This window comes from Uloborus diversus, chromosome 2, assembly GCF_026930045.1.
Source record: "Uloborus diversus isolate 005 chromosome 2, Udiv.v.3.1, whole genome shotgun sequence".
Lineage (NCBI taxonomy): Eukaryota > Metazoa > Arthropoda > Arachnida > Araneae > Uloboridae > Uloborus > Uloborus diversus.
Genome location: NC_072732.1, coordinates 124,228,641 through 124,245,687, shown reverse-complemented (window position 1 = coordinate 124,245,687; position 17,047 = coordinate 124,228,641). Strand labels below are relative to the sequence as shown.

General features: G+C 33.0%; 1 protein-coding gene across 2 annotated transcripts in view; it reads right to left on the bottom strand.

Annotated features, from left to right (window-relative positions):
• Positions 1 to 3,170: 3,170 nt before the first annotated feature.
• Positions 3,171 to 17,047, bottom strand: part of LOC129216024 (protein disabled-like) — a gene marked incomplete at its 3' end in the record, with an annotated part of 164,279 nt that continues 150,402 nt past the window's right edge. For both annotated transcript variants that reach the window (XM_054850167.1, XM_054850168.1), the window contains 2 exon segments: positions 3,171 to 3,281; positions 10,921 to 11,046. In XM_054850167.1, coding sequence (XP_054706142.1) covers positions 3,171 to 3,281; positions 10,921 to 11,046 — 237 coding nt within the window.

The following is a 17,047-nucleotide window of genomic DNA, read 5'->3' as shown; positions in this document are numbered from 1 at the left end:
GATTTAAAATCTAGCTTCTTCCTTACTCATAAAACTAAAGTAGCAGTAATTAAAAAGAACAAAATAGTATTCATTTAGAAACGAAAACACGAAATTTAAGCGTATACAAATGTGAAGAGTTTCCTAAATATGATATTAAACTTCACATGTTTAAAAAGATTTATCAGTTAATACTTATTTTTTTTTACATTGAGTCTTACCTTCCCTGTATGTCTATTGAAGAACGAACTGTTTAAAAAAATGTAGCCGCGCGCCCGTGATCCCCTTAAACTTGCTTTAGTTATTTTGGAAAATTTCAATTATTGTGGGTTCTTGGTGCGATTTAAAATATTATCGAATTTGCGGAAATCGTTTTGGGATATCTTGGATAATGCTCCCCCTCCTTACTTTGTAAAACGGTACGTTACTAATTTTTGTTAAAGAGATATTGTCGCTATATGCTAAAATACTTTTGGTCAAAATAAAATGACGCTAAACAATTTCATTCGTAATGTTTCCAAAATAAGTAGCAAAATTTGGCGCTGGTTTGAATTTGTGCGCAAAGTCACATTAATGGAAGTTTTTGTGCTTTTTATGGATTTGCCTAATTTAGTTGCTGGATTATTTTACAGTAAAAAAAGTTTTTATAGATTCTTTGATTGGCGATATTTTTTTTACATTCTGAAAGCTGACAAACATTATTACATAGTCTTTGTCTTCAAAAACCGCGACAGTTGAAGAAACTGCCAAATTCATCCGCTACTAAAATCTTTCTACATAAATTTTGGCGAGGTTTCTGCTGTTAGATTGGATAATGATTTAGTGTCCAATCAGTACAAATAATTATAAAAAAAACCCAGTAATTACAATTGAAGTTCCGTTTAAATGGAAAATAATCAGCCAAATCTAGTTATTATTAGCCAATCTTGGGAAAAAAACGTTACTTTAAGATTTGACTTGAGAAAAGCCTCAAACAGTCAGACGAAACACAAAAATATTCAACAATTCTAGCTTTGAACTGGGAGTTGTGATGATACACTAAAAAATGAATTGTATTGAGGAAAGCCTTCGAACATGGAACAAAAAAAGCCCATAACTCGTTTTTCATACAACTTAGAACTTTCTAACAGATGCCATCTTCAGCAGAAAAATAAGCGCTTTCGATGGACACATAATTTTAATATGTGCACGCATTTTTTAATCGTCATATTGGGGCATTTATGCGAAAATTTGGACAAATTAGAATAAAAAAGGAACTATCGATCGGATTTTTATCGAACTGGTCTACAAACCTCCCCAGTACCAAAAAGAACAAACGGTGAAAGTTTCAGCCAAATCTGCCGGGTAGTTTCTGAGATCTTAGGGAACAAATTTACCAAAGTCCATTTTTATATATATAGATAACTTTGCAATTAGAACAGCATGGAGTCATTTTCGAAACTAATTTTTCTTTTTCAATGGTATTCACAAACAGCTGCGTGGTTCATTTCGTACAAAATTCTCTGACAATAATTTCTTATATTTTTGTGCATTGTTCGTGCTATTGTTAAGAATACAACTGGTGCCTAATTATTTGGAACATGTTTGATATGTTTTCTGCTCTGTCTCTCTCTCTCTTTTGTTAAGTAAATATTTTAAAGAATACTATGGAGCATTTACTTTAACGAGGAAGAGAGAGAGAGTACGTTTTACATTACTGCCATTTTATAAAATGATGCTATATTCTGGTATGTTTATTATTGCTCAGTTGCTTTTATTTCTTGGTCTTAAGTTCAAAGTCCAAGTATGTTATTTTTCAGAAGAGCCAAACTTCAAGATTATTATTTTGTTAGGATACTACTTGGCAACTTACATTATTATTGATGAAGAACCTATGTGTAATATGTCTATCTATTTATTCTCTACTGCACACTGTTGAACATTTCGGGTACAGTCGTAAAAAATCTTGGATTTGATAATTTTGGATTTCTTTTCTACTCTTGTATTTCGTTTTGTTGGAAGTTACAGATTATTCATGGCGGGGTTTTAATGCGTAATATTTCGAAGAATATTAGTTATTAAACTTCTCATATTGGATAATCATACAAATTTTAGTTGATATTTTGTAACTAAATAATCGTAATTTCGTCAGTAGTTACTAAAATTTCCGTTTCCCTGTTTTCCAATCGTATCACTATTTTTTTTCTGAACATATTATACAGAAAACTGTTTAAAAAGCAAGATAAAGTAATTTTTCTCAATAACATGTTCTCTAATCTGTCCCTTTTGTCTATCTCATACTTTCATCATCATTCAAAATGATTCTCTTATTTTTATTCGACCGATCAACAAGGGTTTAAAAAAAGGAAAGGTACTCAAAATTCTCTGCAAACCACGCTTTTCCGTCATCAACTCATAAATTTGACGCGCAAGGTAGTCGTAGGAATGCAATATGCTTAAAACTTAGACAATAAAGAATGCAATTTTTAAATCGCTTTAAATTTGTAATTAATCTTTTGCATGTCTTTAAAACTCGCTTGATAACTTAGTAACAAATCTCAATAAATCAGAATTTTAAAAAATACTTTAGAGTAGGTGTTCCCAAAGTGGGTACCATGACACCCTGGGGTTCCGCTGGATGATGCGAGGGATGCCACGAAGAGTTCACGGTCTCTATTATCTATACGTAAGTAGTATATATAATTGAGTTAGACCGGGGTACCGTGAGAAAATCTAATTTTTCAAAAGGTGTCGCGAATCAGAAAAAAATGGGCATCCTGCTTTAGAGTACTATGGGGAAGAATTCGATCAAGGAGATTGTAAACAAATTATGCAATTGTTCTAGTGAGTAAGGAAAGAAAACCACTATTTTCAATTCAGTTTTTCGCAATTTTTCAAATAAAAAATAAAAAAGCTAAAACAATTTTTCGTAGTGTTTAGAAAAAAATTAAGATTTTAAAATAATATAGATATATATGAAATTGGTATAGTGAGTTCAGAAAAAAAAAAACATTAATTTCGGTTTAATTTTTAGCATACTTTCGAGCAAAAGTTCAATCAAGAAAAAAAAAAAAAAAACTTGAAAAAAAGGTTAAGATTTGCTGTAGATATTATACATAGTATTATGCAATAGCATTTAAGGAGCATCTAAAAAAAATGAATAAGCAAACCGTATTATCTAAATTAAAAAACAATTTGCAAACATTTCTTACCCTTTTTGGTCCAAGCACAAAGGATGTATCAAAAGGATCATTCCCGGGGATCATCGGCTTTGATCCATTTGCAGCAAAAGCAGCGATGCTGGAATCCATTTGGTTGATTCCCTGTGAAAGTGAAAATTACATTTTAAATTGATCAATTATTATGGTTTGCAGTTTTTGCTAACATTAAAATCACTCCGCATACGTGTCATATATTTTCTAGCTCAGAGAAAACTAATTTGACTGCCACCATTAGGATTAACTTTGGGTCAAAAGTATCGCTTTCTACCTCCGAAAATTTGGATTTGATGGCAAAGAGAAAAATATAATGACAAATGTAAAAGTCCTAACGATGCAAAAAATTATACGAGTTTTTGCACAAATTCGGAGAACGTAAAGTTCTTATCAAAATTGTTCCGCGGATCTCCCGACAATGGTTATTACTCTTTGGGGTGCGTAAATCAATTTAAGAACGTATGTATGGAAATGGAATAAAACAAAATGGAAATGGTCAACGGGTTAGTTGACTTTTTAAAGTTTGTAACAAAAAATTCTTTTAAACACAGTCGGACCCCAATTTAACGAGTTCATCAGGACCGAAATTTTTATTCGTTAAATCGAGGGTTATTCGTAATATTGGGGTGTAAAAAAAATTTAAAAAAATGCACCTACCTTATCTAAAACTCCCTAATACGCAACTGCGCAAAAATATCCATAGTTAGAAAGTTTACACTTTTTGTTCAGCATTCCATGACTTATTACACGGTAGTTCACTTGAAGTTTAAAACTACTGAGTAAGAGACGTTGGGACAATTTCCTTGCTACTTGACTTGAAGTACTTCTCTTTCGACTTAATAGAGAGAAAAAAAATACTGTGTCTTTTGCAGCCTGCTGCATGATATATGTTTTTACAGTTTCCAGGTCGTGCAAAGCATTTGAAAAAGTAACAGTTTTAATGGGAGTTTCACTATCGCTTTCAGCATCAGAATCACTATTTGTTGGTTGCCCCCTCGCAAACGCCCGTCAAAAATTGCTGATTCCAAAAAAAAGTCTTTTTCTGCTTCGGACAATATGGATGTAATATTTAGAAAAAAATCCAATGCTTCCTAACTCAAATGAACGAAAAATTTTTTTTTTTTTGCTTTCAAATTAATTCGTTGTTTCGGGGTTTATCATTCGGTAAATAGGGTTTTTTTTACCCTCATTTTAGTCGGAGCAAAAGAAAAATTCGCTAAATCGCGAAATTCGTTAAATAGAGGTTCGTTAAATCGGGGTACGACTGTTTAACATACAGTCGAATTTCGATAACTCGAATGTTCTTTTATCTCAAAGTTTTTATCGGGTCAAAAACTCTTGAGACTTTTGGAAACTTCCTATAACTCGAGCTACCAATAACTCCCACGACCCTTGGTACTTCGAGTCGTCGAGAGTTGACTGTATATTGTATGCAATATACCGACTTCCCGGTTAAGTTGCATTAAGTTCTGCCTTAGCCCCAGGCTTAGGAGCTGTAGCTAACTGCTTAACATACATTGCTTTTTCGCTTTCAAAATCGTCTTTCACAAAAATATTTTTCGATTTTTCACAGCCTTCAATGTCATTATTCTGCCGTGGGCAGGTAAACAGCACTATCTGCAGAAATTAGTTTTCGAAATAATAAAGCTAACTTATAATAGATGACAAAAGTGCAAAAAAAATGGAAAATGAAAAATTTGCAGTTACTGCCCTGTAGCTGTTCACGACAGTATTTCGCTATTGTTTTGTCACAAGTCAAAACGGTGTGACTTACTCTGAAACGCGTGGCATTTGTGAAGCATGAAGAGTTTTGAGTTCTTTTTTTTACTGCGCAGTAATGCTGGTGCATGGCCCACTAAATTTGCGCTTATGGTTACGGGCCTTGACAATTTTTGACTTTTCTGTGTTAAACCGATGCAGCTCATGCATCCACCAATTAAAGTCATTATTTCAAATTTTGTTTATTTTTGATTGGATGTCGCCCACTTTGATCGCAAGAGGCGACACAGGGAACCCTTGCATCCACCAATCAATCGCAAAGTAATGGAAACAGGGGTGCCTTCTTTGTTGAAATGGGTTTCAGCGATTGCCACGACCTATAAGAATTAAGTGGGGCCATGGCTGGTGTAATGTATGCGCATGTTACAAAGTGAGCTTCGACTTATAAAGAGTCCAGACGTTCAGCCCTTAGTGTTTAAAATTGCGAAATATGTTACAAAAATAGTCTCTATTTTTTCAAGTTTTTGCAAGTTTTTGATTTTGTTAGATGTGATGTAGAAAGTTAAGGTTATCAAGGAAATAAAAAGGCAAGAAACATTAAATGTTAAAACACATTAAAAACGATCCAAAGTTCGCAGGCTTACGTAATTACCTTAGGAAGATTTCGATTACTGAGAAACTGTGTGTTTAAATTGTCGCCTAAGAACAGGCACATGTGTTTTTCCGCCTAGTCAAAGTTGCCAGAATGTAACAATCATCTCCGAAAATTTGCCACTCTCTCCCGTGCCAATTTCTCAATTACCGAACTATCGAAAAAAAAGAGGTGGGGGTGCGAAAAAACTAGCAGCACTCTAATTCTAATAATGACAAGAACAAAACATGAGGGAGAATATTTTAGTCTTCAATTTCAAAAATTGTAGTTAATATTTTAGTAATTAAGTTAAACTTTACAGTTTAATCTTTGAAGATTTGTTTAACCGATCGATATGAAGAAAAAAAAAAGAAATTTTGTTAAAAGAAGGAAATTACGTTCAATGAGGGAAGAGATTTATGTCTGTTCAGAAGCAACTGTTAATCTACAAGGCATTGAATACAACAAAAATATTTGTGAATAAGTTTATAAAAAATAAATAAACAAAGATTTTCAACGTAATTTAACTCAGTAAGTATTTTTTTAAACATAAATGATATCTAAGTTTCTTATTTGACATAACGAGCTGCATACAATTGACTAAAGAATTTAAAACACACACACACACACACACACAAAGCTCACAAGTCACAACAGGCTGAGAACATTGTAGAGGCAGTGAGAAACGAAGGATCTAAGTGAATTTTTTTGAGTGAACTGAGAGCAAAGTTCAAACCCGAGATAGGTAAAAAAAAACTTCCGTTAAAAAGCTTTTTTAAATCATGCTGAATAGCAGCACCTTCCAGGGGAGTCTCTAGTACCGTCTCTTTCCCAAAATAGATGTTGTTTTTGGCACTTCCACTTCTTTGCTTCTATGTGCTTCACCCAGCATAATTTTTGGAAGAAAATTTTCAAGAAACGTAATTATTAGTTCTGTAAAGTTAGTAATTGATAAATGTAGACTAAATCTGCTCTAGCCTTTTAACTTTACAGTTAGAATAGGGCTTCCAAATAGTACTGTAATGTTCTAGATTAGAAAGTAAAATGTAAGAAATTAAGTGCTTGTTTATCCGAGAAGTCTTTAGCTTTATTCATCCGAGAAGTCTTTAGCTTTATTCATCCGAGAAGTCTTTAGCTTTACGCTTAAGAAAACAAACTATAGTAAAACCTGTAAAGTTGACCACTCTTGTAAATTGAATACTATTGTAAAGTGACCACCCTTTCTAATTGATCGCTTTTGTCAGGTCCAAAAATAAATAAATAAATACACAACTAAAAATAAATAAATAAATAGCAAATAAAAAAATCATCACCTTCTACTAGATGACCACCTGTCTACAAGTGGTCAATTTGCACAGACTTCAGAGTACTCTGAATGCCTTAGAATTAAGATTGTTTATGTGCTTGGTAAAATCTCAGCGTGTTTCAAAAGTGATATCTAAACCAATAAAACAATCAGAAGAGATTAAATGTGTGTTTATTGATTTTAATAGAATAAATAAAAGGGCTGAGATTTACGAATGTAGCTGAGAAGGCTGCATTTATTGATATTTTAAAATAAGTGCACCAGTGGTAGTTATTTTGATCAATTTCTGAAAGAGCATCATCAGCGATATCCAAGTTTACTTGAACATTGAGGATCGCTGAAACAAAATCCCCCGATCTTTATCAGTTCTTCGCGGTTTGTAAACGGTAGTAAAAATTGATATAGTGGAACTACTCGTTGATAGAGAGTATGATACATAAAACGGTTTTTTTTTTCCGTTTGTTTTTTTAAAGTGAAACTTTGAATGCAATGGCTTTGAAATTTTGATCGGCAAACTTTTGTGTGACAAAAAATCGCACATGCGCCCTCCTCGCTTTCTTTCTTTCTCGTTGTCCGTGGTAGCGTGTACTGCGTTGAGTACAGCTGTTTGTAATTAACAGAGCTTCCGTTGAAACACGTTTGTATAAACAACTCATTTCGAATATTACTTAGTGTTCTCTTTGTTTGTAAATTGTTTTCTTCATTAAAATGTACAATTTTGTAATGAATATGCCTGAAGCGTCTTGACCGGGACTTGATACGGGATCCGATGGGTTCGAAGCGTAGTGCTCTGTCAATTGAGTCACTGTGATCGTCAGTCAGGTTGCGCTGTGCGGCAACATTGTTATGCGTACAAAAACGATTATTGCTTTTTTTGAGAACGAAGAAGATGATGCACCGTGACTCATATGTACACAGGGTGTTCCGTTTTAACATGCAAGACCTCTATTTTCGCAACCGTTAGTCTTAGATCCTTACTTCCAGTTGCAAAAATGTTCAAAATCAGATGCAGAGTTAAGATATTGAAAGTTTGAAGTGAAAATAAAAATGAGTCAAAAAATACAAAACTAAACTTTTTATAAGGGCCATAGGTCCCCTAACTTATATTTAGAGAAATAATTTCCATTGAAAAATATTACTAACAGAAAAAACTTGACACTTGTGTTACCTAAACTGAAGGAGATATTCGAGTTCAAAGTTTTTAGGGACCATACAGAAGATGAGATTGGAACTTATCGCCCTTTTAGAAGAATGACAGGTTGTCGAAGTAAAAAAGCAAAGTATTTATATTTTTCATTGCTATTCAAAAATTTTTGCCAAAGCTATGCCGTGATGCACAAAAACACACGACAAAACCTCAAACCGTTTGAGAAATCACACTCTATGCACACATTTAAATTTAAACCCTTGTTAACTGCTATATTTCCCCCCAAAAAGTGCTATTGAAGGCGAGAGTGAATTGATGTAAGTCACAAAACGCTGGGGTTACATAGGTGGCTGGTGCACCAAAAAAAGTGGGGGTCATAGAAGTGGGTGGGCGTTAGGTGGGCGAAAGTTTTTTTTTTTAATTGAACGATTGAACTTTAACGTTATTATTGATCGAATGACCTTCTCTTAAAAGTTCGGAACAGCCTCAAAAATCGGGACAGATGGCAACAGTAAACTTCCTCCTTCCAATTCAATGTTTCAGTTTAATTTTTATGAAAAAATAACGTGAGAATAATTTAACTTACACTTATTAAGTCGAGGCTTTTCTTAAAACACGTGAATCGATCAATATCATCATTTTTCAATCGATCGTTAATTCTGAACTCTGAAAAGTAGAAGTGCAAAGTCCCTTTACTTTTGATTGTGCGGGGGCAGTTGCCCCTCGCGCACCCCTTTCGTAAGCGCCGCCTATGCTGCTAAATTTAAATCAGAAGCTCTCCCCCTCCTCCTAGTCAAAAAAGATTCTAAATTTTCGATAAAAAAAGACCCTTTTTAAAGAAACGAAGACTTGTGTATTTTTTTTAAATACACTCATAAAAGGAAATAACAAAACAAGTATTCCTTACGCAGTTGAACTTTTGACACCTATCGGAAAATGTTGCATGTTTTGCTAGAATGCAGATCAGGGTAGTGAAAGTTCATGTAGTTCTTCCTCAATGAAGTGCAATTTCTCTCCAAGTGCAATTCTAAAAGGAACCTAAGGATGTTTTATTTGTTTATTGTCATTTCATAGAATGACCAGAGCTGAATTTGCATCAGAGCTCTTTGGATCTCAGACTGCAAGTAAAAATTTTTAACTATTAGACAGAGTTCAGGCTATTTATGTATAAAAATAACGTCTGAAGACTTAAGGTTTCTCATGCTTCTTCAAATAGAAATTTGACGATGCAGATGAGACTCCTAAAAGGGATAAATTAGTCTTGTTTTGTAACAAAATGTCAACAAAAGAAAAATGCTTAAAGTAACGTACATGATAATTCCAATAAAGTTGAAAGCGTTGTTTCAAATTATGTCATCATAAAACTTATAGTTAGATGATAAAAAGAAGATTTTTCTTCAAAAGGCACTCTTCTTGGACTTAGGAAGTGAGTATGTAGTAAGGTTATACGCAGACCTTTTTGACACTGGTAGTAAAGGATGTTTTTTTCTCATAGACTTTTCCACATCTTTCCTTTAAAAGAAGAGTTGAGTTGCGATTTAGGGGAATTTTCATTTCGCTCAAATTGGAAAGCGTATTTTAAAACTTTCTTATTTTTTCAGATGATAGGGTTGTCGTTTTGTTCTGACTGTGATACATAACTTAATTATTTTTTTTATGTGGGGGGAGAGTCTCCGACGGACACTTGTCGTTATTTTAATAGAGATTTTTTTTTTGTTACTACACGAAATACGCTTGGCATAAAAAGGTATAAAAAAATGTGTGCGCATTTGATACAGATAGTAAAAAATTGAATGGTACGGAATTTCAAAGTCCTTGAAATTGACGAGATTACTCATGCTATTCTAAAGTCACCCACTCCCCGCCGTAATGAATTGATATTGATTTCTTTGCTCATGAATGCTGATAATTATTGGAGAGTTGTCGCGAATCGAAAATGTATATTCTGGAACCTTTCAAAACAACAGATAGTCTTTATTCGATATTTCGAATGATTGTTGCAAACTTGAAGTAAAATAGTTAGAAATTTGTTTCTAAAAAAACAAATAGAAACTTCAAATCAATAAAATTAACTTGTAGCAATGATAACAGCTGTTCTTGCTTTGTAATTTTCTTTCTTTCTCCGTGTTTTCTCGTGTTATCTGTAAATTTTTTAAAAAATATATTTTCATTTAGTACAAGTTCTGATCTGCGAGATTAAGTTTCGTTTAAAGTGTCGCCCCCAGGTAAAAAAAGATTGGGCACCACTGATGTAGAGCCCATTCATACGTTTGTTGAATCTACGAGTAGATAGTGGTTGGGCTTAGATTGGTTAAAGAAGGATATTGATGTCTGGTAGGATATAGAACTAGAACGAACTGAAGAGGAAATATCTCGAGGGACGGAAACACAAGCCCAGATCTGCGTACCCGCAGACTAAGCAGTGAGGGGGGGGGGGAGAGTCCTTAAAGGGCACAACGGTCCGAGAAATTGAAAAAAAAAAAATCTAGCACTAAGACTTATTAACGTTGCGAATTTTCACTGCTGGCCAATGGGGAGGGTTCAATAAATGGGGGGGGGGAAGCAAAGTTTATAGACCCGGGCCTGCGAAAATACGTTCTTCAAGCTACAGTGAAACACCGTTTATACGTTTTTGAAGGGACTATATGAAAAAAGCGTACAAACGAAAAAACGTATATTAGATATAGGTTAATGTGTATTAGGCTTTGCAGCGACCAATCTTAAAAACGTGTAATTGAGAAAAGGTATAAAAGAGAAACGTATAAACGGTGCTTCACTTTATTTATCAATACTCCAGTAAGATCACATTTTAATTTACAATAATTAAGTTTTACAATTAGTAACTATTTGTTGTAATCAGCGACCGTTTCTTTTTAATCTACTTTCTAATGAAGTAGAAACTTACACTTGGGCATGAAGAACATGTAGACTGAATGATACGTACCTCTTGTAGTTTAATCATTTCATCTTGAATTTCAAGCATGTCATCCACTGTTTTCACTTGCTCATCTTTGAAATCCACAGGGAAAGCGTCTTCTTTCATTTGTAAAGGTTCCATTAAAAGAACTTCCTGTAACAGTAACAAAAATACTTAATCACGTGTTCATTAGCCGATTTTAAAAAATCATATTTTGAAAGATCTTAATCATTCGCAATCAAATGAGGAATTCTGATTATTTTTAATGACAGCAATATCTTTATACAGTGCCCGCCACTAATAAAATCACTGGATTATAAAATCAGCCGCTTTATAGAATCAAATCTGGAAGAACAGAATCATTTCTATTTCAAAACATGTTAGGTTTATCCTTTAATAAAATCATCCTCGCCGTTTTATAAAATCAAACTTTTGGAGAGCATATGTTAATTCCTCTCTGAATAGAACAAGGATTTTATTATATTTTTTTTCCAAGGATTTAAAACATTGCAGCACTAATAAAATAACAAATTCCACATAAACAAAAACGAAAAAATAAGGTTAGGTTGTACGTTTTTTTTCTTGGGGAGTTGAATGAAAAAAAAAAAAGAAGAAGAAATGAAGCAGTCTCAAGAGAATTGTTTCAGAGTCATATATTTAGTTGGTGCTGCATGTTTCCACTTTGCAGAACTGTTTCGACATGCAGCCCTGCTCATTGACCACTGAGTCAATCAGTTCGTGCTCATTTAGCTGTCTACAGGGGTTAACAGTTCATTTTTACAATTGAGTTAAAATTGTTAGCTAGCAAGTCGTGACGACTTGAGTATGAAAGATTAATTCGAAATTTTGAATAAGTATGACAAACTTCTTAAATGTAGTTAGTGTGATGGTGCAATTAAATAAGGGATTTCTCAATCTTGACTTTCAAATTCTCTTATTCAAACGACAATAAGTCAATATTTTAAGACCCTTGAGAAATTTTAAAAATGTACCTCATATAAGTTAATATGTCAACTGTATTTTGCAACTGAATTAAAATAATACAATACAACTAGACTAAAAATAAAATACAGCTAATCGTAATTTATTTCTTTTTTTAGAGTAATTATACTTAAAAACCTTTTATTTTTTTCAGTGCATGAGTGCCGGTTTTTAAAATCAGCCGCTTTATAAAATCAAATGTCCTCAGAACGAATGTGATTTTAATAAGCGGCGGACACTGTATATTAATAGGCAAGTCGCTTCCTTTCGGTACCATTTCTCCTCTGTTTATGAACTGATTTTCTTCATTCTTTTTTATTCAGTAGCTATTGCCGAGTTTTAGTGTCATTAATAAAAATTTTTGAAATCAGATGCTAATTAACGGAGATATTAATTAAAAACGCATTTTCGTTCTAAATAGCTCTTTCTAAGCGAATGGATGGTTCGATTTTTTTGATTTGGTATGGTTGGAAATATCTTTAAAAAATACTCCAAACGAAGGAATTGTCAGGGCGCCCAAGGTCCAATAACCTAAATCCACTAGAAAAAAAGTTATAAGCGTTTTTTGGTTAGTTAAACTCAGAATTTTTAAGTTACTCTTTTTTCATTGTTGAAACTCGTTGTTAGAAGGGTGAAACATTACTTGATTTTTTAAACTGCTCTTTCTACACGAAAAAAATGCATTTCAGTGCTGCGAGCTTGATATGGTTGGAAGGATCGTAAAAAATACAAGTGTTCATACATGGTTCAATTATGCAGCGTGGTTGTAAATGGTCGTAATATCGTTCCTCATCAATTTAATTTCTCCATTGGTGTGTCATTTCCCTGCTGTTTTCAGAAATATACTCATCCCCCTCCCCTTTCATGCAGGTCAAAATAAGTAAAAATTTCCCCATGTGTTTTACGTTGCCACAACGGGTCATTGAATTTTACGCTATAGAACCGTGGTCAAATTAAGCGATTTTTGCAATTGCAGGGCTGCTACTGAGTGCCTCTACTAAAAATAGTCGCTTTAGTAGCTTGTAATATGAAAAATAGTCTTCAAAATAGTCGCCACATGCAGAAAATAGTATTTGAAATAGTTTCCTATATTTTGAAAAAATAGCATTTTGATGATCTCCAGAAAACGTTACTTTTGAACGCAAATATTTTTCAATTCTAAAACCTTTTGTTTTCTTTTTTTTAATTCTTACACGAAAGTGCTACCTACTAGAAGTAACCATAAACGATGGCCCAGCTAAGTTCTAATTATTTTACTCATAAATAAAAAAAAATAAAAAATGCCTTGTTCATAGAAATAAAAAAAAGAAACTTTTAATATTTAAAAATCGAAACCAATTTAATATGAAAGTAATTTTTTTAATTGTGCAAACAATCAGCTATTTTTATGATTAATGGGAACATAATATTAATCTCTCTTAAAGTACGACCCAATTAGTAGGGTTAAAAATAGTATTTATTAAATTTGAAGATATACTGGCAATTTATAATTTTGGTAGAATGCCTATTATTGATGTATTTCTTCTCCTTCATTTATTTTCATCTCAGAAATAATGACATTGATAAGGTCTATCACGGAGGTGAGGAATTTTGCATTAATAAAAACTTTCAGGGAAATTTTTTTTTCTTCTTTGCTACAACCAGCACATGTTAAGAACATGAAAATATGTTCACTTCTTTTTTTTACATTAATTTACATCCCTGAAATTCAAGATCTCGGAGGTGACAATTCAGAATAACTATACTAAATTTTTGAAGCAAAATCTATCTTTTTGTTTTTCGACAAAAATCTCACAACTTCAACTATGGCTGAAAATAAACAAGTTGGTTCCCTTGTATCATGGAAAATAAAATTTGATGTCATTACTGCCACGTGTTAATGAGGAATGGCATTTTGTGTTTAGGTAACGAAGGTGAGCATTTATCGTGTAACATGACTTCTTGTCCTACTAAAGCGAATTAAAACACAATATTAAAAAATTAAATATACTTAATTAGTATTTGAGACACTTGTGAAAGGAATCATCAGTAAATAAGTACATACCTATACGCGACAGACCTATACACGTTTTCCCCATCTCAAAAATTTTTAATTTTTCGATATTTGCTTCATTATTTTTTTAACTTTTAACTTTTTTAAATATTTTTCTCGATATTTTTACGATGCATTAAGCCATCTTTCGCGTATTTATTAATTACTAGAGATCCGTCTCGAACTTGTTCCTGTTGAAACGTTATCTGTCTTCAATAAATATTATGCAGATTTTTTTCTTTTAAAATATCATGGTATACAACATTTTTGCTGCGTTTTTATCAGGTTTTAAAAGAAATTGATTCACTTCTTTTCCTAATCAATAGGGACCAACCTTTTTTTTCCCGGGAACAATATAACCTTCCAAAATATAACGTCGTACTGCCCATAATTGTACGTTTGATTTTCAGTTTTGCTAATGGTGATGGAATAGGAAATTTTCATTGAAAATTGCAATTACTTATGTTAGAAATGGAAAGGTGCGAGGACCATGGTAATTCGAGGAATATGAGCTGACTGATCTGCTGTTGGTCCAGTAAGACTAAAACTTTACATCGCATTAGCCCATATTGATTTTACTTTGATGTCCATTTCCTTTGTATACATAGAACGAATTAAAGTTTCGCAACGAAGTTATTTGAATACTGCCTTTAATATTAATAGAATAAATACGGGCTTTTAAAAGTGTTCTTAAGATACAGAGATCGAAAAAAATTCCTAAAAGGAGATGACTTTAAACAGGCTTGAAGTAAATCTGCAAGAGTTCATCTAGGGAGCCACTGGGGTAGTTTGATTCAAGTCACCGGCAAATGCGAAGATGACACCTCTCATAATGTTGTCTTAAACTTTTAGTTCTTTTAGAGCTATCTCCACTGCTTCTATAGTCAAACAGTTTCTCATCCAACATCCGTCCAGCATTATGGGAATTCTCTTGAAGACGCTTTGCAAATGGACCGTTTTTTTCTGATGAAACGTACGGAATCTTTCTGAAGGGAGACATACAAAGTAGTTTTAAATCTAGAGTGGTCAGTAAGTAAGTAAAATTGCTGCAATTTAGTAAAAAAAAAAAAAAAAAAAAAAAAACTTGCACACACATCCCTAGTGTGCTTGTTGATCTTTAGCAGTGGTAAATTGGATACTTTTTTCAGTTAAACCGGGTTTGCCGATATACATTACTTTGCGTTTCGGTATCATAGGCGAGTCGCTGATCGTTTACTAATTTGGTTGCGCGATTAGAACCGTACTTATTCAGTAAGTTGCAATCATGTATCAATCTTGTTATAGAATTGTTTTCGTTGATTCTGTGTGGCGATGGCAAACAAGACTCCGCCGTTGACTCTTCGCTTCATACAATCACGGTCTTTTCTGATTTTATTTCTGTCTGTTTTACACTTTTCTTGCAACGTGTCGTCACAGAGATATTTTTTAAATGTTTGTCATAAAGTAAAAAGATCAAAAAGTTGATTTTATAGTAAAATTGTTATGAAAAATTCTCTGAGTTTAGGATCGAAGTTTGAAAGTTGTACACATCAAATAAGGTTAGCTGCAAAAGGGTATATTCCTCTAAATGTCCGAGGAACCCCGAAAATTAAAAAAAAAAAAATTCAGAAATGAAAAAAAAAATCAGATTAGCAAGTAGGATAAATATGGGATATTCTATTAAGAAATGAGTTTTTCTCAATCCCGGGATGTCATTCAATCAATTGTACTCGTTTTCGTCCGAAAATTTGCTTTTTTCACATTTTTGGTTGCGCAATTTCTTTCGGATGGGATATTTGTAAGCTATTATTTCGTTTTATACGCTTAGATACGGTTATCATGAAAAATAATTCTCCAAATCATTTTTATTTATTTTTTCCTCTTCTTTCTTAATTTCTTTCGTATAAAACGTTCTTTTTTCGTTAATATTTTAACTTTTAACTGTAAATTAACGGAAACTATCTGCAATTACTCTTTGACTTAAGAACTTTCTAAAGTAAATACAACTTATGCGAATTCATTATAAGATGTTTTTTATTTTGATTTTCGTACGCATATACTACCTGAAATAATGTATTCAAAACTGCAACTTTTATAAGCACGGCATCACATTCAGATAAAGCTTTTGATTGTTCTTCAGCTAACAACGTTATTCCTTTTCCCCTCCTCAACACATCGCTCGAAGAGGACTTTTTACCATACAAAAATATTATATCAGAATTTGCTATTACGTATATAAAAACAAAACGGTATGAACGTACTGGTGGCAAAGATAACGTATTAGTTTAAAAATTCGTATAAAGACATATATGCATTATTTATAGCCTATGTCATTCAGTAAAAACGCACTATTGATGTAGTGAAGGAATTTTTTGAATATGTACAGTGGTTCCGAAGACTGGAATATATAGATGAAAACACTCAAAGGATAGGCCGAAATGCATGCAAAATTACAACTTTTGGAAACACGGATTAATATCGTCTAACTGTACTACTTGAATTCAAATACTAATTTACTCGAACCGAATCTCAGTTATAATTCGTTTAAATATATTTTGATGCGTAAACATTCTGCGACTCATTCTGCTCTTCGCAATTTTCAAAACTACACGAACTAGGCTTCGAATGCTACACGACTTCTCCTCTGCAGCCTCAAATGCATGTGAAGGTTTAGGCAGTTCTTATGCCGACACCGTAATTTTATTTTCTTTAACGTGTTTCCATCCCTCAGTAATCAGTTCAAATAAGAACCTTCGACTCTACTTTCACTACAGATGCGGGATGATCGGTGTTAGTTTTTACGTTCATAACAATGAAACGGTACGAAAGATAAACTGATGGCGAGGACTAAACTATTGGTTTTAAAAAATAGTATATATACATATATGCATAATTAATGGCCTATGTCACTCAGTAAAAATGCACTTTTCATATAGGAAAATAATTTTTCAAATAGTTGCAATGGTTCCAGCGATTACCTCGAACATATAAACATACAAAAATCCGCCCATTCTCTTTATAATATTAGTATTAAGCACTATATTTTACTCAGTATGATTGTCACGGAAAAATCTGACGACTACTTTTGCTTATATCTCAGCATCTAGACCACTTAAAGACTTCGGGATTTATCTAAATAATTTGCTTAATCTTAAGGTACAA